The sequence below is a fragment of the Melanerpes formicivorus genome, unplaced genomic scaffold (assembly GCF_026170545.1).
Source record: "Melanerpes formicivorus ecotype bairdi unplaced genomic scaffold, bMelFor1.0.p_v2 SCAF_6, whole genome shotgun sequence".
NCBI classification, from domain to species: Eukaryota; Metazoa; Chordata; class Aves; order Piciformes; family Picidae; genus Melanerpes; species Melanerpes formicivorus.
In genome coordinates, this window is record NW_027142358.1 from 6,776,812 (window position 1) to 6,801,960 (window position 25,149).

General features: G+C 42.7%; 1 protein-coding gene across 1 annotated transcript in view; it reads left to right on the forward strand.

The window, feature by feature from the left end:
• Positions 1 to 10,650: 10,650 nt before the first annotated feature.
• Positions 10,651 to 25,149, forward strand: part of COL17A1 (collagen type XVII alpha 1 chain) — a 42,282-nt gene continuing 27,783 nt past the window's right edge. The window contains 12 exon segments of the mRNA XM_068139435.1: positions 10,651 to 10,930; positions 15,339 to 15,404; positions 16,074 to 16,118; positions 16,873 to 16,971; positions 18,927 to 19,064; positions 19,423 to 19,470; positions 20,340 to 20,375; positions 21,883 to 21,930; positions 22,334 to 22,477; positions 23,412 to 23,555; positions 24,287 to 24,358; positions 24,993 to 25,064. Of these exon segments, the coding sequence (XP_067995536.1) occupies positions 15,350 to 15,404; positions 16,074 to 16,118; positions 16,873 to 16,971; positions 18,927 to 19,064; positions 19,423 to 19,470; positions 20,340 to 20,375; positions 21,883 to 21,930; positions 22,334 to 22,477; positions 23,412 to 23,555; positions 24,287 to 24,358; positions 24,993 to 25,064 (901 nt within the window). The 5' untranslated portion in view covers positions 10,651 to 10,930; positions 15,339 to 15,349.

Sequence of the window (25,149 nt, forward strand, 5' to 3'; positions counted from 1 at the left end):
GAAATGTTTGTATGGTGAGGAAGTCTGTAGCAGGGTGTCAGATGTAGATGTGGAACTTGATCAAGATTACTGAAATGCTGGCATATCACAATAGAAGGGGGTCCACAAATGCTATTATTAAAATCAATGCAACAAGATACCTATGAAAGGCACTGTGAAATAGGTAAATGATATGTATAAAAATCTCTATATGACAACAGAATTTGAGAAAGATAGACCTTGTACCTTTCAGCCAAGATCTTAACAAAAAAATCCCAGTGTGGAACCTCTGTCTGTGCCAGCTTCCTCTGTTTCCTCCATGATAACTGTCATAGAGCAGGCAGCACAATGTAGACAGTTTAGCCTCTCTAAATCTTTTCAGTGATGGGGTTGAACAAGGAAAGGCCACTGTGGTTTCTGCAGACCTGACAGAAAGGTGTCTTTGTAAACAACTAGTTCATCTGGTTGACATTCAGTCAAGATGAAAGAATGTTCTAGACAAAGACAGACGTCTCTGTTGACAGACATCTTAGCAGACTGACTCAGCTTCAGATCTGAAGAGTATGACTCCTTTAATGCCTGTTTTTAGTGTGTTCTTGTGGAGTCAAGGGTTGCTTATCATAGCCTTTGTAGCTCTTATTACTCATGGCAGATAGTTTAAAACTTGTTGACTTTGGTTGTTCTGTACAGTGAGTCTACCATTAACCTTGCTGAAGGATTGAAAGTCTGACATGTTATCATTCACTCTATCCACCTAATTCCTTTTCCTAAGGAATTGGTTGATGAATTTGAAATGGCTTAAGATTTTTATCATATGGAATAAAGATAGGCAATTAAGAAGAGAAAGATACTGTGCTGGTATGCAAGTGATTTAGAACCTGTGACCAAATCCATTGCAGCCTAATGTGATGCCTTCCACTGTAAGCCTCCCATCCCTATGTTGAGGACAAAAGCATTTGTCCTGCTTTCAGGATTGTAGATCAAAGAATTTGTGGATATGGTATTGAAGCTGGGATATGAGTTGCTGGGTTGTATCACTTTAAATAACTTCAGCCAGACTTCTCTTTTTATTCAAAGTGCAATAAAAATGAAGTATTTACTTCTCATATATTCATCCTGCATTTTTGCCACAGGCACTGTGTATAATACAGAATGTAGCTTTGGACTTTATAGCCTCTTTGCTTACCAAAACCAGTATTTTAAAAAAGAAAGACTATAGAACAGTTGCATCAGTCTTTTATTCTGGACTCAGCTTTTTATTGGTGCCATAGATGACATACTTCTTATTTGCAGTAATTCAGTTCCTCATTTTATCAATATTTACTGAGATGAAGAGATTTTGAGGTGTGAGGGAGGGGAGTTTGAAAAGCAAACCACATTTAAATTGATACTGTAAGCAGTGCAATAGCTGATATTTCTGGATAAAAGAATATTGCCTGCATGATGAGTAAGTGCTTATCAAAACAGGTGTTATGTACAACTTACCTAGGCACTATGGAGCTGATGGTGCATTTGCTTACCTCCAGGGAGTAAATGTCCTTCCAGCAGAACTCAGCAAGGATGGTGATGTGTTTTTTGTGGGTTTTGTTTTGTTTTGGGGGTGTTTGTTTTGCTTTGTTTTTTGTTGTTTGTTGTTGTTTTAAATTAATCAGGAAAGCTGAAAATCTTAGCACTTGTAAATTAAAGCTTCAGGTATTGAATCAAGGAGTAGAAACAATGCACTGTAAATGAAACCATCAGTTCTATTTTGTAAATTAAGACTAGTTCAACACACAGTTTAAGTGAATGGGCCAGGGAAATGTACTAAATTGGAAGAATGACAATGTAACAGCTCACACAACTCTGCTGCCAGTCACATGAATTGAAATAACACCTTCCCTATGATCCAAATTCTTAGGAGTTAACACATTTCCACAGATCCTTGCTAAAGAGAGAGGATGGTTTAAAAATTGTGAAAGAAATCGAATGAGGACAGTTAAGATTTCTGTCTTGAAGAGGGACAAGAGAAAAAATGATAGAGGCATAATTTTGGTAATGTAGGCAAATGTTTCCAAAGAAGAGACAACTCTGAAGACAATCAGTTCCCAATGAGATTAAGTCATTTGTTACTCAGTACTTCTTGCAGCGTGAGAGAGAAGGGTCTCCAAGGCAGTCTCCAGCCTCAGTACTGATAACATATACAAAGCTTCCAGCTGCCATGTGAGGTGCATTCTGGAAGGAGATTTTACCAAGAGTCTCATGTCCCGTCTTGTGCTTGCAGTCCTGCAGGAGATCAGCAGTCTTCTAGCCATGTATATTGGATAATAATATTTTATGCCTCTGGAATGTATCTTCTAATAAAGGAGTGCCATTTAAATTGGAGCTCTGCAAGCCTGCACATGGCAGGTGAGGCTGTGTGCCCCAGGAAAAGCAGGTGCAGCATGACAGCAGCCAAGAAGAAGGTTTCAAGCCTTTCTGAGAACCAGTTCAACAAACAAACAGAAGGAGAAATACAAATAAAAACAATTCCACATTGTTACAGTTTGAGCTGGGTGCCCCCCTGCAATGTTTACTTCCTGTGTCCAGAAGTCCAGCCCAGAGGGGTGGACACAGGAAATTATGTAGTATTTCCTACCACAATCCTTTGCACCACTATAAGATCCAGTGCGGAGTCTAGCACTATCTCTTTTCTTCCTCCTCCGTCAGCTGGTAACTGGGGGAGATGTCTCCTGGCTTTGGGCCTGGCTAGGCCCAAGGCCACGGGGGGATGGGCAGTCTCAGATCTGGCCAGCTGAGACTAGCCTAGCAGTGGGAGGGGGAAGAAGGAGCCCTGGGGGTCTCGGGTGTACCCTCAGGTAGGGATGGGATCTCTCTGGGTCTGTTTGGGGATTTTTCTTTGTCACTCTGCTTTTGCTTTTCTGTAAAACTTCACTGCTTTCTATTTAAACTTTCCATCACTTTTGCAATCCGTTTGTCTGAGTGTTTATTGTTGTCAGGGGTGGGGGAGGGGGCTGCCTCAACCCAGCACACACATGCTTTCTTGCTACAAGCAGTCAGCAAGTGGTGTGATGTCGTCTTCAGAACCAAAACAATATCCAGCCTACTCCTCTATAGATTGTGGTGCAAAATCCAGTTTTACACTAATGGAAGCCAGTCTCCAGATTTAAAACTCTCTTATAATATTCAGATAAGCATATGTTTGGAAATTGATTTCTAGTTGTGAAACATCTAGGAGAACACAAAGCTGATGCAGACTGAAATTCCCATCCCTGATTAATATAACACCAATCTTTACTGTGATAAACGTCAGTCCAGGATAAATCTGTAGTGAGCAGTGGCCATAAACAGGGCTCTCAACAGAGCATGTTCCCTTAGAGGGAACGCCTTAGTAGCCCAGCAAGGCTTGTTTGCTTTGGCAGTGAAAAGTGAGCACCACCCTGAAATGCTTGAAAGCCTAATCACAGGAAGTACCTTCCTAGTGAAGAAGGAGAAGGATCATGTTGACAGGGACCATCTTTGGAACAGAAATCTCCTATAATGCTGTAGTCTTTCATTTGAATTCTGACTCAGGAAACCTGCTGAGTGGTCTCAGTCTTCATCATGCATGGGCCCAGGTGGTAGTCAGAACTTCTCAGGGTATACAGAGCACAGCTGTTTTAGCATGTTTGTACAAACCCACTTCTTTTTCCTCTCAGAAACATTTCTACTAAGCTTGACAGTTCCCCCAAGCATCCTACTATTTTAAAGCAAACATAAAATCTGAAGAGCTCAAAAGCTTGATTTGGCTGCTTTTAAATTTTGTTGTTGTTGTTGTTGTTTCCTAAAGTGGCAGACTGGTATGCCTGTGTTAATAAAATAAACTAATTTTGAATCATTTGCTTTCTACCCTGAACCCAAAATCACTAAGTACTTTCAATGGGCCAGGATGGATCCCCACAGAAGGGATCAACATATGCTGCATGTCCTGTGCCTGTAGCATGTTTTCTCTGATCTGATACGATAGTTTCCAGTCTTTTCCAACTTAGACTTTGAAGATTTTAAAAGACTTTTAACAGGAGGGGAAAATCCCTCCACTGTAGACTAAAATAATTTGGCAATATGCTTCTTTTACTTGCCACAGGTTCCTCTGAAAGCCTCTGGCTGAAGACAGTGGGTGAAATGTATTTCATCCACAGTGGGCCCTAAATTGTCAGGTTGCAAACCAGAAAAGCCAACGTATTGAATACACATTTAAAATCTCCTTTCTTTCCCTGGGTGATCATTTGCTTCTATGTAAATCAGAATCCTTGACAACTGAAGCACATTCTCTTGGTGACCTGCAAAGCTGTATCACTAGTAAGTGCTTTAAGAGGATGTGCTCATTGTGCTTGCTTCTAGTGCTGAGGATCCCCCACCCAAAATCAGCAGCCCTGCTGCTAGAGAAGCTGTGCAGAGAGCCCTCTACATTTTATTGACGTGTCTCTCAGGAAGATCCCTTTTTCTTTTGTACCTGGCAGAGCCATGGAGGGTCTATGAACACTGCAAGCATCACCTCAAGAGTGAGCATAAACCTGCCGCATCAATTAAGTCACTGACTTTAATTCCACATACTTGGTTTTGGCTTGATATAGTAGTTTGAGTTCATTCTGTCAATACAGCATTTAGGACAAGCCATGTTCTGGAGAAGATACACTGCCAAATCCCTTACATATCAGTTAGAAAACTTTATAGGGATGGCTACTAGGCTGTTTGGGATATGTGAAAACTGGCAACACCTGCCTATCTGGACTGTGTGAGCAAAGGAGTTCTGGCTGCTGCTTGTGCTCTGGGCCTGCCCCCAAGCTGCTCTGGAGCTCAGATGAATGCTCTAGCTAGCATAAGCTTGTGTGTAAACAACATGGAAAATGAGGAAATGTGTTATGGAAGCAAAATCAGATCTTGACAATACAGATAGGGCTAGGAGGTTGGGAATGGGATACAGAAGGTGTACCACAAACTGCATAGATTAGGTTGCAGTTCAGCTGTCCCTGCAGCAACAGTTCTGGTTATTTCTTTTCTTATTACCCCTGCAGTGATCCGTAGTGCTTGGCCAGGCTGCTTGTTCTGGATAGGAGTTACAGGCTTGATCCAAAACCAATCCTTTGAAACCTAGCAGGGAAAAGGACTTGCAGGGCAGGAATGTACAGAGATAGAGAAGGGTGTAGGGCAGAATAAAATGGTCTTGGAGCCCATTCAGTCACTTTCCCATGCATTTCCCATCTTGCTAATGAGAATTCCTCTCTATAGAAGGTGAGTTGCTGCAAGCTGTACTTGAGTCTGGCAGAGATTTTCCATTAGGATTTTGTTGCCAATGTGTTTTCTGAATTTTCTGTCAAGATGGCAGAGAGACATCAGGCTCATGTGCCAGCACACATCATTTTCTGAGGCAGATCTCCAAGATAAGTGTTGTCTGCAGCTTTTGTCCTGCATGCACTGTTGCACTACAGTTCTCCCTGTGGTGTTTTTTGTAATGGTGCATAAACTTGCAGGCTTTAGACTGGCAGCAGGTAGAACTGGTTGAATTGTTTGTTTGAAAAACTAATTGCTTGGAATTTTCACCATGGGAATAGCTGGTGAGCAATTCACAATTCAGATTTTGTTTTCTTTGGGGCTGCCTGAAAAGTTGGGGTGGTTTTGTTGTGTTTTGATTTTGATTTTTGATTTTTTTTAATGGTGCCAGTCCTTTGTAAAGAGTTTGCTTTGACTTTTCTCCATTATTTATATTGGCAACACCACAGTCAGGTCATCCGTCATTGCTGCCTGGCTAACTAAAACATCTGATGCACGAGGGTAGCAAATAGAACATTTTCTTGTGCATATATCTTACCTGAAAGACACTGTTGCTAAAACTGTTTTAAGGATTCACAGATGGGCTTGCAAACAGTTTGTAGCCTTCTAAAAGCTAGAGGACAGGAAGTCAAAATTTGCATTCTCTGAAATAAGATATTTAAGGGCCTTTGTCTAAGTTTCCTTTGTCTTTGATCAAGCAGACTGGGCTTGGGCTGATTGTGAGTAACTAGCAGCATCAAACAAGAGATTCAGTCCAGCACGTTTCAAGCAACTCTTACCTAGAGGACAATGTGAAAGGGATTATTCATCATGCCAGCACCAGGAAGCAGAGGAATCTTATGGATGAATGTTACTTAGTTTAAACTCACAGTGATACCCCTCAAAATAGCAGTGATCAGGACCATCTGCTTTACAGCTGTGTTCCCTGGCAGATGCTGTGATTTTCTGGACAGCTGGAGTAGCTCTTTAACTGACATAGATGAGGGAGGAGAGGGAGAGGAAGAGAGGCAGAGTAGGAGAGGGATAAAGAGGCAGAGATGACAGGAGGTCTCCTTTGCAAACAGGTCGGTTAACATCCCAGCCTTGATGCCATTAGAGGTGAGTCTGGTATGGCTGATAAATCCTGGCTCTGCCAGCCAATTCCTGCTGTACAGCCTGACCTGCACTGAGATGTAAATGTGGTGCCCAAACACAAATGTGCATAAAAAGCTGCATGGAGGACAGAGGGAGTTTAAGAGGGTGTAGTGCTTTCCAAAGCAGTCCCAAACACGTAAGACAATGCTTATGTCCATCCACAACCTTTGGACTGGGATGCTTGCTAGTAACTATTAGACAGTCGTGGTGCAGAGCAGCAAGACAGCATTTAGACCATAGTGTCTGTAGAGGATGGACTCTGAGCAGAGATAGACACTATCTACAGATGGTAGAGAGTTCTGCTCCTCCTGTCTGCATGATAATAGTAGGGGCAGCAAACCCACATTTTCAACCATCTCCCCCTAGTTTCTGCCCTCTGCCAGAACATCCAAGGCCCTTCTGTCTAGACCAATACAGTTCAGTTAGTGGTTTATAATATTTCTAATACATGTGTAGCTATTTTGTATTTATTACTGTTTATTATTTGCACTATGATAAACCTTGGAAGCTGTGGCAAGCCTCTGATTGTATGGAATGCTATATAAAGGAGAGAGAGAAAGCAGTCCTTAGCTGTACAGCTTTTGTATTAATGAGTGCAAGCAGGCAGAAACAGGCAGAACATCTCTTGATCACTGAAGTGGTCTTGAGACCTGTAAGATTGAGTTAGCAATGTTTTTCTGCATCCTGACATTACTCACCTCCTGGCATCCCAAAACCAATGATCAGTTGCCCACAAGGCCTTTTACTTGCCCAAGTTTACTCACAGTGAGTTTCTCAAGCAGTGTGCAAACCTTCGACTCAGGGCATTGAGTCAAGGGAATGACTCAGGAGGCTCTGGTTGGTTCAGTAGCTGCCCAGCTCCATTGCGTAAAACCAAGGCAGAGGGATCTGCAGTTGCTACCCAGAAATAGGTGTGGTTTCTTCTTCCCTGTGCCAACCATCCTTGTGTAGGCCTGCACTATTCCAATCAGCTTCTTGGCTGATTTCACTAGCCATGTAATATATGTGTCAATGGAGACAGGATTATCAGACCAGTATGTACCTTATCCTGTGCTCCATGGCTCTTTTTGAAGTTGAAGATAAGAAGTTATCATCACTTTCTAAACCATGAACACACCTAGAGGATGGCTATGACAAAAACCAGCTGCTTCATCTTTGGGGCTCCCCTTTGGGCTGCCCTTGTAGAGTGAGAAATTATTTGGATGTGCTATAGCACAGCACCCTTCCAGGTGCAGGGAATGGGTAGTCTAGAGTTCTGCCTCATGTTCTCAACTTTTTCAGTGCCAGCATCAGCTGCTGTAAATTTTTGGAACATCTTTCACCAAAGAAAATGGTGCTGTCTTCAACTATGATTTGATCTCTCTAGCTGCCAGACTGAGGCATCATTTGAAAGCTCAAAGTCTGTAATGCTGCTTCTTGTGTTTGGAGCATGGAAAGCAGCAAACTGCATCTGGTAGAACATTCTTAGGTACACCCAGCAGCAGTGTGACTCCATCTGTACAGATTTCACCTTCTACAAGCAAAATAGAGTAGGACACATGATAGAATGGGGAGATGGTGACTGTTATCTCCAAGAGGAACTCAAGGTGCCTCCCCTGCTCTAACTGCCAGTCTACATACCACTACTGTTGCTGCAGAAGTGGCAGGTGATGACCTGAAGCTAGGTCTGCTGCAGTTCATTGTATTGTGCCAGCTGGACACCTGACTTTCAGTCACTTTAAGTACCTGAGGTGGTCACTGACATCAGTAAAAGGTGAAACATCTCTGGACTTCTCTAAATTACATCCTTGATGTTGACACTTGCCCATTAGGAATCTGAGTGAATTAGTCAGTGTGTTTCAATCAGGCAGCATCCTCAACTTTGTCTTACTCTAAATTTCCACTTTTAAATGCAGAGTTCAGTGATGTGATTTATTTTCAGTTTCCTTTTAAGGGACCTCTATGTCATACTCCCCTTACCCCTTCTTTTTATTTCCAGTAAGAAATAACTCATGGCAAAATGCTTCATGAACACTTTGTTTGTAAGAAACATTAACCCAATGTCTTTGTGACTGATGACACTGCAGGGATTAAATACTGTAATTTTCTTATTTTATCAGAATTCTGGTGGCTACCTTTTGTTTATACATATATAAAGAAAACTGGTAGACAAAGGTAAAGGAGGGAGAAGAATCCCCCAGTCCTGAGAACTTAATATGTGAGGTCCCATCTCTTTCCCTAGTGAAGCCTGTGTGCTGTCCCAGTGAGGTTCCCTCATACTGGTGCATCTTACAGAGCTAGAATAGCTCAGTGAGTTCAGTTCTGTCTTTTCTTGAACAACTTCCTTCTGTGAGCAGCCACAATACACAATATGTCTGAAGCACACAGTTGTGGATGTTACTGGAAGATATAAAATGTGATGACCAAAGGGCAGGTTTAAAGTGCAACTGATCATAAGAGAGACAGTAATGTGTCATGTTTAAAGAGCAGGAACTTCAAAAAAGCTAAAGTCACTTTTACTCCTTTAGGTCAAAGCTTAAGTCAAGTGCAATTTGGCCAGGACCCAGGCCAGGCCTTACACCTTTTAATGACTTAACTGCCACCGGCAACTTGTTTGGACAACTAAATATCCTTTGATTACAGAGTCTAGTTGAAGGCTTGTATTTTGTGGAGTCCCTCACGGGTCAGTACTGGGTCCAGTACTATTCAATATATTCATCAATGACCTGGGTGAGGAAACAGCCCCATGTACCAGCATAGTCTGGGGAATGATCTGTTGGAAAGCAGTTCTGGGGAAAAAGACTTGGGGGTCCTGGTGGACCATAGGATGACCATGAGCCAGCAATGTGCCCTTGTGGCCAAGAGGGTCAGTGACATCCTGGGGTGTGTTAAGAAGGGGAGTGGTTAGTAGGTTGAGAGAGGTTCTCCTCCACTTCTGTTCTGCCCTGGTGAGGCTGCATCTGGAATATTGTGGCCAGTTCTGGGCCCCACAGTTCAAGGACAGGGAACTACTTGAAAGAGCCCAGCACAGAGCCACAAAGATAATTAAGGGAATAGAACATCTCCCTTATGAGGAGACCTCTTTAATTTTTATGAATGTGTGAAGGGTGAGTACCAGGAGGATGGAGCCAGGATCTCCTCAGTGATGTCCAGTGATAGGACAAGGGGCAATGGGTGCAAGCTGGAGCATAGGAGGTTCTGTGTGTACATAAGGAAAAGCTTTTTTAATGTGTGGGTGACAGAACATTGGAACAGGCTGCCCTGGGCTGCATCAAAAGATGCAATGCTAGCAGGTCCAGAGCGGTGGGTCTGTCACTTTACTCTGCTCTGGTGAGACCTCACCGGGAGTACTGTGTACAAGTCTGGAGCCCTCAATACAGGAAGGACATGGATCTGATGGAGAGGGTCCAGAGCAGGGCCACTAAAATGATCAGGGGGTTGGAGTGCCTCTGCTATGAGGACAGGCTGAGGGAGCTGGGGTTGTTCAGCCTAGAAAAGAGGAAGCTCTGGGGACACCTAATAGAAGCCTTCCAGTACCTGAAGGGGTCCTACAGGAAGGATGGGGAGAGACTGTTTACAAGGGCCTGCAGTGACAGGACAAGGGACAATGGCTTTAAACTAAAGAAGGGCAGATTTAGGTTGGATATCAAGAAGATCTTCACTATGAGGGTGGTGGAAAACTGGAGCAATTTGCCCAGGGAGGTGGTTGAGGCCTCTTCCCTGGAGATATTCAAGGTAAAACTTGATGAGGCCCTGGGCAACCTGATCTAGTTGGGGATGTCCCTGCTGACTACAGGGAGGTTGGACTGGATGACCTTTGGAGGTTCCTTTTGGCCTGGACCAATCTATGATTCTGTGGTATACATGAAAAAAATTTGTTCCTTACTCAGTTTGTTGTGTTTGTATTTATTAATAGTACTGTCTTCTGAATAGAGCATAATTATCTGTGGGGTTGGCAAGGCAGTTCAGACCACTGACTTGAGTGGCTTTCAGCCAGCTTTACTACTTGGGAGCTTAGCCCCTTGTATTGTGAGCAGCAAAATATGCTTAGCTTGCAGCCAGCTTTGCAGAGACATCAGCAGGTGCTGTGTAACCTCCTGTAAGAGAATGCCAGATCATGTATCAGAAAATGCTACCATAACAGTTAATTTTCCTTGAACTAAGCTGTCACACCTTTGTCTGTCTGGGATCTAAACAGTTAATCTACCTGAGCAAATAGGTAGGAACATTTTTTCTTTCAATAAAGTTTGATTCCTGGAGGCAGATCTTTTTTTTCCCCAGTGAGTGTCAGATAATTGGAAGGGTAGGGTGAGGCAGGAAACCACGACACGCCTTTGTTGGGACTTGTTTAAGAGCACGGGAATAAGAAAAGCAGAAGAAGGGTGAGAATAAAACAGGTTGAATAAAGAAGAGGTGAACATTTTTGGATGATCACTCAGATTCCACACACCTTTGGAAGGACATGATATAAAGTGTAGGTGGCAAATTTTGGTAGAAAGGAAACAGTTGAGGAGAAAAACAGATTTTCCATTCAATAACCAAAGTACTCCAGGTAAGTTCTATTACTAAAAGAAGATAAAAACAAGTATCCTTTATTTTCCCTCTTCCAGATTCCTTGAAGAAGAAGGCTGTTTGTATTCTTAGGCAAAATAGAGGAGGTTTTACATTTTTCCACGAGGAATACAATGTAAAAATAAGATTGTGTAAGAGCTGGGTCATTTTGGTTTTGTGCCTGTCTGTGAGTATAGCTCTTTTAAACTGAGAATACCTGCTGAGAGATAAGAAGTGTGAACACAGGCTCTGGGTACACTTTTAATGCCTTTTGTGAAGCTGTTGTGCAAATTGATAAAGTTTAGCTGAATGTTCTCTGTTCCATAAGGGTACTGGCGTGGTGAAATATAGATCCCCTGTTGGCTGTCTTTAAAACTGAGTGAATCTGAAATGTGCTGGAGGAATAGTGATAGCAAATTGGAGCTTCAGATGAAGGATGCCAGGTGTAATATTAAGGAATTGATTTCTAGTCCTGAGAATGCAAAAACTGCTTCTGAATGAAAGTTTGTGTTACTATGGACAAGCTTCACTTTATCTCAGACAGGTGGGTTTATTTATCAGCAATGACTCATTGCTTATGGACTTTGGGCCACATATTTTCTTGGAGGATTAGGAGGCACTGTAGAGTGTTTTGAAGCTTTGTCACAATATGTCAGAAAAGCCTGAATCAGTCTGAATCCTTTCTGTTGCAGATCTAGAAATTTGGATATACTGGCATAAAGTAAAAGACTTGTATTCTTTTCCTGCCTTTGGACTGACATGTAGAGTTACTTTGGGGAAGTTACTTGTCCTTCTGTAACTAGTTTCTTCATCTGTGAAATGGTGACAGCAGTAAGAGACTGCTCTGCAAACATTTGTTGTGTACTACCAGATTATTTGTCCCTCTGTGCCAGAGGTGAGAACCTTGTGCAGGTCAGAATGGCCTTACTTTGGCCTCTTTGTCTTTGGGTAGCACAATTAGGTAGGGGCAGTGAGGACGTGACTGACCTGGCAGTGCAGAGTAAAGTCTGGGCAATGCTCCTGCTTGTGCTCTGGCAAATGAGAATATTTTGGTGTCAAAAGAAGCCAGGCTAGCTGTGGGCAGAGCACAATTTTGTTCCTATGGCATGTTCACGCTGCGGTTGGGCATCTAACCTGTTTCTCTGGCATTAGCATCATTGCAGTGAATCTACAAAATGAGCAGATTTGGAAGCATGATTTGGTTGATTCAATTCTGACTGGGTTGGTTTAGGTAGAATCGCTGGAAAGGAACAAATTTTAAATCAGAATGATAAGGTCCAATTCCTATACTGTGGAGTAAAAGAGAGAAGGAGACATTTTTAAGTAGTCCCAAGGTGATGGCACTTGAGAGGCTTGATTAAGAGGAAGGGGCACAAGAGACATTTGATGTGATGGTAGACCTAGCATTTGCTATGTCAGTCACGTGGTACGGAGGAATCTACTGAGTCTCAAGAGTATTCATGATCAAAGGGTTCAACTGACATTAAAAATTATTAATCTCAGAACCTGCTGGTGCCTCTTCTCCTAATGGAACGTCTCACGGCAGGGGCCTTATTAAGGGAGGGAGGAGAGAGCTGAAAGAATGTGCTATGAAAGCGTAAAAGCATTCTGACATGAAAACTGGAAGAGCATTGTGGAAGAATAAAGCATCTGAAACATGCCAGCTTTCATTTTCCATTAAAATATGTCTTTGTGACTATTCTCCTTCCCTTTGAAAAATGTCTATCATAAACTTTATTTTCATTGCATGCAATAACTAAATTCTAAAATACTAAGAGGGATTTGAATGTCTCATCTCAAACTGCTTAGAATCCTTGCCAGTGTGCTGCACTGCAGTCAGGTGGAAGAGGGTGTGCAGAAGGCACCCTGCAGTGTCAGGCTTATGTAGAAAGCAGAGACCTAAGCATGCCTTCAAAGCTGGGCAGCTATCACTACCCTGCTTTTCAGTAAAGAGAGGAAGCAGTGTGCACATGGGAGGCAGTGCTAGACCTCTCCTGGTTTCCAGTGCCATTAAGGTCTGCAAGTTTGCTGGTTTTGTGAGTGCCACAAGTGCACTGCAACCCCTGAGCTCTTGCTCAGGTGATGATAGGGTGTCTGTGTCTTACACTGCCTGCACTGTTTAAGAGTGATCCTACTTCACAAATTCCAGCCTGTTGCTTAGAGATGGTTGCAAGTGGCTTCTCTGATTCAACAGTGCTATTGCTTTGTCACAGACATAGCCCACAGCTATGTCTTCATGAATCCAGATAGGAGCTGGGGAAATGAGTCAGTCCTGGCAGCTGGAAATCCAGCTCAGTCAGCCTGCTGGAGCCTGGGCTGGCTTTTGCACTCGTATGGCAAACACACATGCAAATATAGATCATGTGCTGGGGCTGGGCTATGGCTTGTGTGGCTCCAAAGATGTGATTTAATCTCATTTTGGTTTTGGAGGGGCTTTTTGTTTGTTTTGTTTGTCTGTTTGTTTGTTTTTTAGCTGATATCAGAACAAGATGCATGGCAGTGCTGGCCTCTTCCAACATCCATAACCATCACCACTTCCCAATAGCAGAAAGGAAGTGGAGTTCTGGGACTACAAAGCAGTAGGAAAGCTGTGTTTCCTGCCAAAATAAACCACTGTCAAAGCCAGCAGTTCTGACATCTAGACAAGAGCTTTTAGCACCTGTTTTTATGGAAAGAGCTTAGAAGATGCTTCCACTGTTGAAGCAGTAGAGTAGCAGGAATACTGCTATTCCTTGGAGCCACAGGAGAAGGAACTCTGCTAACGCATATATATATAGCTTCAGTCCTGCATGTACCTTGGAATCAATGGCCTGGATAGTCCTTTGGAAATCCCCAGTGTTAGCAAACACTGTAAGGGCTGAGTAGTAGCCTGTCTTCAAGGTTGTAGACTAGGATGTAGACTCAGAAGCCCCTTTTGCAGAGCCAAGATCACGGTCTGAGGTGCAGAGAATGAGGACTGTGGGCACCGTGGGTGTTTTCTGCAACGTTCACCTAGGTCTGTTATAGGAGCCTAAAGTGGCTTGACTGATAGACTCAAACCATTCCTCTGAAGCTCTGGGAATAGCAGGAGCTGCTCAAAGAACTGAATCTGAACTTCAGATATTCTTGCAGATTCTCCACTTCATCCTGCCTTATGTCACTATTCGTGCATGGGCAGTACAAGCATAGCATCAAGGGGGCTACTTGGTAGATACTTTGCAGAAGGGTAAGCGAAATGAGGATCATACTCAAATGGTACCTGAATTAGAGAACACTGTCTTGGGCTCTGTCTGGAGCTAAGCTCTAAAACTTGGGAAGAATTTTGCCCATTTTTTTTGTTTAGGCTCAACTTGTTAAGTGTGTAGTTTTCATTACAGCTGGGCATTCCATTTTAAGGAGGAGTCTTCAAATGCAGTAGTGAGTGTTGGCCTACTGTCACCTTGCATGTAAATTCAAATCTCTTCTTTCTCATTGTTTGCAGCTGCTCAGGAGAAAATCTCATATTAGAGAGGCTAGGAGTGTGTAATAGTATATGTCCTTCAGAGAGAAGTGGTTTCCCTTTTAGTTAATGTTTCTTTTCCATGATCACAACATTTCTTTATGCTATTCCTGCCTTGGCAGACAGTCACACCTCTTCAAGAGACTAATTTTCACTAGAGAGGTATCCAAGTCATGAAGAAGAGTATACACAGCATGTGCAGCAGTCATTTCAATACTGACCTGAGCTGGCATTAAATGAGATCATATTCTAAATCCACAAACAGGTCCTCCAAACCCTCTCTACCCTTCCTGTAAGGCAAAATAAAACACTTCCTTCCTTAAGTTTCCTGCTACAGAAAATAGCTAGTTTAAAGGTATCTCCTGTGTTTTTCTGCTTCACTAAAGTCAGTGCTGTGGCTTTATCATCAGTGTGCCCTGAGAATGTACAGTATTGCTGTCAACAGTGCAACAGTGTCTCTGCTTGGGTTTTTCTGGCAGTGTTAGCAGGGTGCAGGTAGCATACTCCTGCAAGTGCCTGCCTTTCCAGTTCTGTACTGTTGAGTCCTCCCCAGAGCAGATGTGTAGAGCTGCATTTCAATCCTGTGGTTTTGACCAAGCCTTTGTAGGGGCACAACTGGAGACCATAGTGTAATGCAACAACGTCTAAATACAAATCTAGGTCTGAACTTCTCCCTCATTGAGTGGATTTGCTTCAGTTGCCCCTATCTAACCTGTTGGGTTCACAACCCCTTCTGCTGTTTGACAGCATCCAGTTTTGTAGGCAATCTTCACATGGCTCTGGAATGGCTCTATAAACTCCCTGACATAGATCTCTTCCAGGCAGTCCAGTCCGCAGCTGAATGGAGAATAAAACTGGGACTCCTGGGGAGTTCCTGTCATCTCCTACTGTTCACAGACCTCTGAGTGCATTCTTTCTGTTTTCCCTGCAGGTGGCAATGGTATGGATTCTGTAACAAAGAAGACGAGGCAAGATGGATCAGAAGTTACTGAAAGACGTAAGAAGAGTATTTTTCATTTTTGTGTCAGGCACCCAAAACCACAGAAGTGACTGCCCAGTTTCATAAGGGCTTGAATGCTGACCAGGCCTTCTCTCTGTTGAAGTCAGAGGAAGGAATAGAAGGCATTTAGAGACATATAATATGAGCTGATTGTATAGCCACAGATGATTTCCCTGTGGTAACATTTCTAGCTACAAGTGCAGACAATTGTATTCTCTTCCTGCCTCTGACAGCAGTTCCCTGCACGGCCTAGAGAATGTTCTTTAGATCATTATTTTTTTTCCTGTGTATTATACAGAAGTCCATGTTATGGGAAATAGTTAACAGGGATCTAGTAAGGGGTTTGATTTTGCAGCAATGGCTGTGGTGCAGAAGTGCCCAGAAATACTACTTCCATGTTTTACAGTGATATTGTAAAGAAAACAGTGTCTTTTATGGCAGTGATGTGCTTAGTTACTGTAGAGTTAGAAAGGCCTGTAAGCAAACACACAGTATTGTGTGCTAATGAGACTGCAGGCTCCAGGCAGTATGATATTAAGGGACTTTTCTTTAAATGAGTCAGTCTTCTTTGAATAAGTCATGTTATTCCATGGAAATTAAATAGACTATGTACCTTGTTTGACTATATTAACATGCCATTACTTCTGCACCCTTTTCTTTCCTCAGTTATTACAGAGACTGTAACCACAAGGCTGACATCCTTACCACCCAGTAAGTGTCAGTCATTCCATTACTTCTGCTCCGTGTTCTGTGCCACTCCATGCTGTTTAACTCTGTTGTTTCCATAAATCCCTGGGTGCAGCAGGTCTTGGTGCAGAAAGACTTCCACCCAAAGAGAAGCTATTTTCAGAAATGCCTCTCCCAAAGTACTTATTGGAGAGAAGGAGCAGTATGTGGGGAGCTCTCTAGGTATTGTCAGAAACAAAGCCACACAGTCCACTCAAACTGGTAGACCAGACTCTCCAAGGGCTTAAGCTGTGATATAGGGTCTCCAGTAGTGAGTGGCTGCTGGAGACAAGGGTCAAAAGTGATGGGTCAGCAGCCTCTGCTGCTGGGGCTGCGGTGTATTCTCTTGTCATCTTATCCAGCTGACAACAGTGAGTGAAACTTTTTGGTAATATCAGATGTCAGGAGTGATTTCTACCTCTGTGGGGAAGTACAAGTACTGAGTAGGGAAGAATTCTCCATGCTCTTCATACCATGCTCTTGATTAACTTGCTGCAGTTGGGTTGGGAAGAAATTACACTGGTGATGATTAGCAAGAGTTCAGTCCATGTATAGAACAAAACTTAAATACAAACCTGCTGTGTCTCTGTGTAAATGCAGTAAAATGTCTGCTCTGCCAAGACACCTCTGCAGTTGTGATAATCTTGCCAGACATGAAGCTATACCTGTCACTGAGTGTCCTTGCTTTTCTCGTCTTTTACCCTGAGAGAATACCTCATCTTGTGCTCATCTCTTCCAGAAGGAGGAAGCAGCACTGGGCTCAAAACATCATCCCACACTGGAGGGACCGGAGTGGAAAAGAGATCTTACACCCATAGCAGCAGCTATGTGACTTCAAGTAAGCAATGATGACATTATACAGTGAGGAAACAGAGCAAAGACAGCAGAAATGGTCTAAGCAGAGGCTCAGGGCAAGGAAGTAGGATGAACCAGAGGTAAAGAAAATAGGGTTTATGAAAGTAGAAGAGGTGAATACTGAAAGCAAAAGTATTAATTCCCTAAGTTGTGTGTGAGGATGGGTGAGTAAATGGCAAAGTTCACATTTTCAACTGGGAAATGCCATTCCCAGTCTTGTTAAGAAGTCATTTGGAAACCAAATTTACCTTCTTTTAGGCTTTCCAAATGCAATCTTCTGACTGTTTCTATTCAAAACATAGTTTTCATTAGTCTTTTTGTTAGTCTTGCTGAAGATAGAATATTATAAAATAATTTCATAGAAAATATTTTCTTTCACGTGTGTCCATGGCTTTAGCACTTCAAGCAGTCTACAAGATTTTCTTGATGTGCCAAATCAGTATGTGTTGTCTACTCTATCAAAACAAGGGTCTTCTCTAACAGAATTCTTTGCCCTGATGGGTTGTCATAGCAAAGGTTTCTGAAGAAAAGCTTCCTAGCCAGGTTTCTGGCACACATCTCGCTCTCTCTCTCTCTCTCTCCACAGTGGGACAAACTGCGTAACTAGCCTTGTAGAAAACATTCTCCATGCTCCAAAAGAGCTGGCAAACCAGTGGGAATGAAGTGCAGTTTGGAGGCTCAACAGGAGAATTAGCCATAGCAAATAGATCTGACAGACACCTCCATACCAATTAAAGGCCACAGTGTGGAATCACTTTTCCTCAGGGTAGATGTGAAGTAACTGCAGTGAAGAAGTCAGTCTAATTGTCTGGACTGGCACCAGTCTGAGAACTGAAGCCAGCCCTGCAAACTCAGATGACTGTGAAGGATTCCCATCTTCCCTCGTTATTTCTTTTCAGTGTGTGGAGGAAGAGAAAAGACCCTGCACTTTAGAGATAACCAGCTCTACAAGTTTCACAGAGCATTTTCTAATCTCTGCTTTCCCGCTCCGCTTGCAGAATGCCTCTAACGGCAGCCTGATTGTCATAGTAGTTCTTTCTACTGTATTAAGTAGAAAAGCTGCAGAACAAAACAAATCCTTGTAGAGGGGAAAGTTGGCAAGAGAACACTCTGTTGATATCACAAGGGCATGCTTTTTTGGTTTTTTTCAGGGATGGGTAAACAATATCCAGTCTGATCCTGCTGATATGCATGGATGTGGCACACTTTATATGTTACACAGGGCCCCCTTTGTGCTGCACTCTGATCATACTCCAGCACTGGATTTCATACAAGAGTAGGAACTCATTAGTTATGGCTACTCAGTTTCTTCTCCACAGTACCGATGTGAATTAGAGAAATTCTTTCCTTTGTCTAAATTATAGCAGCCACTAATAAACTCCAGGCTGCCTGGGGCCTGATGCACATCTCAATCACTTCTGCAGAAACTGGACTGACTAAGGCATGACTAAGTGAGAATGTGGACAGGTGCTTTGGAGGGGAAATGGTCTGGCCTCTGCTTTCTCTTATCTCATGAACTGTGTCCTTCAGCACTTTGAGTTTTCCTTAACAATCTCCCAGTTTTTGTGGCCTGTGTCATATAGCACTTGAGTTTACAGGTGGGTTGATATCCAAACCATAGCCCAGCACCAACAAGAGCCAGATTTATTCCTGTACAGGAGATAGTTCATCTGTCCCCTTAGACCAAAACCTGCTGTCATCATATGTATCATTGACAAGTTTTGTTTTGAAACCACAAAGAAAGCCAATACTCCTCACTGCTTGAAGTGTGGAGAAGAGTCAAAGCTAGATACAAGTATGGTTCTTGCCCATCTCTAGTTGTGAAATACCAATGCAAATTTGTCCTGCCCAGAAGACAGTAACATAAAGCATCCAGGGTGTACATCCAGAGCCTATCTTCAGTTTTGTGAGGGTGTTGGTGTTTTGTTTTTCCCATAGGTGGAAGTGGTAGATTGAATTCATCATCATCATCCTGTGGCTACAGACAAACCCAATCTCCCAGCTCTACTCTCACCAGATCACCTGGCTCAACATTTGAAAGAAAAACATATGCCAACCGCCATGCAGCATACGAAGGTATCACAGAGCATGCCATCAACAGCAGGCAATGTGTAGCTTCCACCGAGGTCACATTAATGCAGGATTGTCCCAAATAGCAGAAGAATCCCATTGTGGTTTTGCTAGGAAGTAAGCCATCAGGGATGCATTTTAATGATTAAGTCCTATATTTAGTAATGCTCATTCCTAAAAAAGGTTGTGGCATATTTTTGTAGAGAGACATTAGCAGCTCTTCCATGTAATCCTGAATAGCTCTTTCTTTTAATGGAAATGTTCCTTATCCACTGGGATTTGACAGCTACCAGCAAGACAACTTTTGAAACCTTTTAATGAACTTATGCAAAGTATTAATGAAGATCTTTCTGATTTTTTGCAGGGAGCTCCAGTGCCAACTCCTCTCCTGAGATTCCCAGAAAAGAGTTTGGTATGTTTTAGAGCTTTCCTCTGAACATTATGGCAAGGTCATGTGAGCTGGTGACCACAGTGGCATTTTGCATGTTATTATGCCTTGCTGTACCTTTGCTGCCTTTGTATTGGGCCATCAGTTCAGCTTCATGACTTCAAAGGAGACATTAACAGCTGACAGCAGGGTCTTTAGCTGATACATACTCAAACAGAGGGTGCATACTGTATTCCTACTACCTTAACTGCTTCTGCGATGCTCCCCATATGGCATAGGACATGGATAGGAGAACACAGACGTGGGATGCTTCCTAATATTTCCTGCCCTCTTTCCCTGCACCCCTAGTTGGGACTTCCAATCAAAAAAGCCCAGATACTTAGGATTTTGAGCCATTGCTGGATATACTTTTCCAGTAGCTCTTTCTAGGCTTCAGCGTGTTTATATGGAAAGTTGAACTGGCTGTCAAGTGGTATATTTACACTGAACAGTGTCAGCAGATATGGGCTTGCCCTGTCCAAACTCTGAGCTGCTGATCATGCCATCTTTCTGGCTTAAAGAGTCAGAGTTTCATGGTGTCCAACCTTGGTCAGCGGGGTAAACAGGCCTGCTAGCTTCCTTTTGGCTGTTGGATGGGAGATCACCATGTGGGAGCAAGATGTTTGTATGCAAAAATAAAGAGCAGTTGATCCAGAAAGGCTAAGCATCCTACTTATTCTTTAAGATACCCTAAGGTCTAAAAGGGGTCTGGTAAAAACTCTAGGCTTCAATTCCCCTAGCAGTGCCCCACGTAAAGAAGGCTGCTTTCTGAATCTGAGCACTCTGAGCAAGAGTGTGCTCATTTTCAGAGACAGTAAAGCCTAATACTGCTTTTCTCTCATTGCTGTTCACAGCATCTACTTCTACAAGAGGGAGAAGCCAAAGTCGAGGTGAGTGATATTGTTCTTTTAGAAGCCTTCTTTTGTGTTCTTCAGTGTGATCCAGGGTGTATTAAATGGACCTATTCCTTAGCTGAAATCAACCAGTTTACTATAGAGCAGTCAGAGCTCAGTGTAAAACCTGAGCTCTGTCATGGTTTAGGCTGTGTCAGGAAGGTGGAACTACCTGGGACCTGGACATCTAGGGATATAGGATATAGTCTTCCATCTTGTCTGTTCACTACCATAAACTCAGTTGATCCATCTCTATGACCTGCCTCTGACATATTTACAGTAATTGTATTCATGGTCCTCCCACTGTGATCTACATTACAAACCATAATGCCAAACCTTGAAATTATCTCATGCTGGTAGTAAGGAGATGGTGAGGAAATTAAGGGCTTGCTGTGGTCTGTTTAGCCAGCTCACTGCAAAGCTCTGCATTGTTTAAATCATTCAGCTCTTCTAATAATTTATTAACAGCACTGGGGAAAGCAGGACTATATTGCTCTGTAAGAGTGTAATATCTGTTCCCAGCTGCTTGAAGAGGAAACTATAATGTCACTTTATCCAAGTTAATTTTAGCAGTGCATATAAATCAAACTGTGCTTTTGCACACTCCTCCTGGAGAGTATCACACTTACCAATTATTCTACCTCAGATCTCCTCTAGCATGCTATATACCTGAGCTCCCAGCAGAACTAGGCCATACATAATAAAACAGACACCAGAGAATCAGCTCCAGCTTCTCATATTGCTTCAGAAAATAATTCCAATCCATCAGCTACTCCAGATGAATGCCAAAGCTACTACTTCTTCTATAGTGCATGCACTGTCAGATTTCATATTGAGGAGCATGTATCCCATGTCCTGGCTGGCCAGTTTGCTTGTAGGTAGCAAGCCTAAAGGCTTGCCCCAACCTGATCACATTAACTCTATACTCTCTTGTGCTGGACAGTAAAAGTCAGTAATACGTTGAGTACCTAGTGAAAATGTTGGCTTAAAAATGCCCTGGTTACATTCAGTGAGCCTAAAGAGAAGTCAGCAAGTTGTAAGAGGCTAAATCATATAGCTCATGCAGAGAAGACACAGTGTGAATTTTACCTAAAAAGTAGTATGGAAGTTTTGTGTTTAGTAAACTACTTTTGGCTCCTTAGGTTTTTGTCCAAAAGGACAATAATAATTGTGGTTAATAGGAATATCAGTGTGATTGAGGACTGCATAGTTAGACCTTCTGTATGTCTGGCAGTAGCAATGCTATTGACATCAACAGAGGCGCTCATGGAATAAAATATAGCTCTCTGGGATTAAAAGTAGCAATATGTGACCCCAAACCAAAGTCAGCCTAACCAATTTACAGCCAATTCACATGGGCCATTGCTGCTCAGATCAAGCAGCAAGACAGCAAGATGGAACATATCAAGAAGGAAGGAATTCACTTCAGCCTAAAGATTCATTCCCAGCCCAGGGCACAAATGCATCTCACTCCATATTCATGAGCTGCTTTTTCTCTTTTCAGAGAGTGAAATACGAGTCCGGCTGCAGAGCGCGTCTCCCTCTGGCAGGTGTAAGTGCCATGGCTTTTATTCCAAGGGATCAGATATAAGGCAGAGGGTGTTGCTGCTCTGGGTATGTCTGCAGTGTCTCTGGGACCCCAGTCTTCATGTTGACAGATGGCAGCAAGCAATATTAATTTTTTTTTCTGTTGGGAACATTAATTTGTCTCCCCTTTCTGAACAAGGAAGCCTGCTGTGAGTTGGGTGGTGCTCTTGCGAAGATACTGTTGTACTTAGTTTGAGAAATCAGGCCCCAGAGCTTTGTTATTCAGTGGCACCCCCAATAGTCAGGCCCAGAAAGTACAACTTTATAGACAGTCAGGTAAATTCCGCTGAATGGCTTAGCCAGGGCAAGATTACAGATCAATAAAGCAATGCTTGGGGATGAGTCTGGACGCTTGGTTTTTCTGCCAGGGACGGAGTTGGATGACGTGAAGCGTTTGCTGAAAGGAAGTCGATCAGCCAGCTGCAGTCCCACTCGGACACCATCAAATACGCTCCCGATACCGAAAAAGGCTGTGGTGGAGACAAAGATGGTTACTGAGAGCTCTCAGTCAGGTACTTGGCAAAGGATGGTTAGCAATGCTGGAACCTCTCCAAACACTATTTGCCATTCAGTACCCAATTGCTAAGAACATGTCAATAAGAATACATGGCTTCTGTGCCCAGAAGCTGTGGGAATATAGAAAAAGAGTCAGAATGCTGGAGGACTGTCCAGATGTTGCTCTAAGAGCCATCTTGGGTAGCTTTCTAGTGACTTGTCTAATTTCCATAAAATTATGCCAATTCCTGCTACCACCAGCTTTAATTCAGAGGTGATTCTGGCAGAGACAAGAGCTCTAAGCAAACATGTCTAAAAGCAATTTGATCTGTTATCTCCAAACAAGATGGAGATAGCACTGAAGACAGCATTTGGGTCACACCACACGGTTCAGAGATCACTAGAACTTAGTAATAATAGAAGTGGTGCTTAAAGTACTGGTACCAGCTTTTCTTGTTTACAAGCCTCACTGCAGTGCTTGAGACAGTAGTATTCACATTCAATTCACTATCTTCCACCAGTACCTAGGAACAAGCAAAACCTTCTTTCTTGTGCACGGCTCAAATTCTGTCTAAACTGGAAATTTTAGTCCAATGCACTAATGAATGAGTTAGAGCCACGTGTGGGAAGCAAAAGTTATATGTCCAACTGAAGTGCTTTATTCTGCTTAGCATCTACATGCAATGAAATCTCTTCACAAGTTATTTTGTGAATGATCATACTATCAGGTCAATCTTTATCCCATTGGTTAAAATTCAGGTGGTTGTAATCAGCTGGCATTGGAGATCAGTTATACCATGTTAACCTGGAGTCATTGTGTTTACTCCACAAAGGTAATTGAAATTTAAGGCAGCTGAAGTTGATTGCCATGGCCGTGCCATGCTGTTGCAATGCATGCTAAGCCACAAGCCTGGTCTCATTAAAAACCACTTTTGTTTGTGTTTTTCACAGTGTCAGGGACGTATGATACAACCATACTGAATACTGCCCTCCCTCCATACATGTGGTCTTCCACTTTGCCTGCTGGGTCTTCCCTTGGTGGATACCACAACAGCTCTTCCTTGATCAATGCTATGTCTCACTCTACAGGATCAGGTATGCTCCCTGGACTGCCTAGGCTTGAAGGATGTAACTCCATACTGAAACTGTGTCAACTTCAGAGCTTTGTTTTGCACATCAAGAAGAACTAAAACGATAGAAGAATCATGATGGCAGGGAATATGCTTGACCTTTCTCTGGTTTTCTGTAACCTGATGCTCTCTGCCTCAACGCTGACTGTATTTGAAAATCCTTCTTAGAGATCTGTTGCCCTGACTGCCTGATCTGTCAACTAGATTTTGATGATAGCTTTATCAGTGAGGTCAGGCTCACATTTGCTGTCAATCTAGTTTTACACTAGTTAATATTGGATTGTCATGGTCCATTGTAAGAACAACTGGGCCTAACCCTTTGGTCCTCATACAGTAAAGATGTAACTGATAAGTGTTGAGTGTGCTCACTTCTAAATGCCAGGGATGCTGCATTTCCCAGCTGCAGAGAAAAACCACAGGAAGCCTTATGATGGCATGCTACTGAAAGCTTTGCTTTCTCACATGGTCTCATGATTGCAACTTGTCTGATGTAGGGTTTTCTCCCCGTTGTCAAATCAGTAAAAGAATGGTTTGGTGTCACAATTGTGAAGATTTTTCCCCTGTGCCACTATTACATATTTTCACTTCATTTCTAAGTGACTCTGACTCTTAATTTCTGTGACTGGGCCACTGACCTTCAGGTGCTGGATTTCTGATTCCAAAGAAGTAATAACATTTCACTTCCTCTTTTTGCAGTTTTTGGTGTTCCTAATAACCTATCTCCCAGCAGTCATACTCTGAACACAGGCCTGAGCACTTCCTCTACAGGTCAGATTTTTCTCTTCTTCACTTCAAATAGACTTCATAAGACACTCTTCAATGTGACTAAACCACTGCTCTTCCATTCAGTCAAACACTATGTCTACACAGCACAATGTCATTGTGTAGGATTTCTGACTGGGCCTGCAGAAGGAACTGGGTATATGAGAGCATAGTGTACACTGCACTACTATTGCCACACTGATTCTGGCACTAAAGGTGCCACTTTCTAAACCATTTGCTTCTCTCTGGACATATTGTGTGCTGTTACCTCTTTAAATTTCCCTTAGTCAGTCCAAGGCAGTTTTCTGAATTTATCTTTTTCCCAAGTGTTCCACCTGCAGAAATGTCCATGCAACCATGAGAGTGGCCTTACAATCTAATAATGTTTTTTAATGGTCACTATTACTGCCTTGGGACAGCAGTACCTTACACAGCAAAATTCTCTATGGTAAAAAAACCCAGTATTTTGTAAGGAAGATTGTTGAACAGAAATGGTTAGGTCTGTGATACCTACATCTAGCTGTCAATGTTTCTTGGGAGAGGTCATTGTTATTATAATTGTCTTTGTTTTGGTTTTAGCCAGTATACCACCTTCACTGCAGGATTCCTATAATCCTCATTATGATGTTATTCTTTGCAGTGTTTGGAGTTCAAAACAACCTTGCTCCAAGCTCTTCAACCCTGACCCAGAATGCTACTGCAGCCTCCGCAGGTCAGCAACATTTCAAGCCTAGATAAAGTGTGAGGGTGTGCTGCCTTCTCCCACTTTTTCTATAGTGACTAGAAAGTTCTATGGA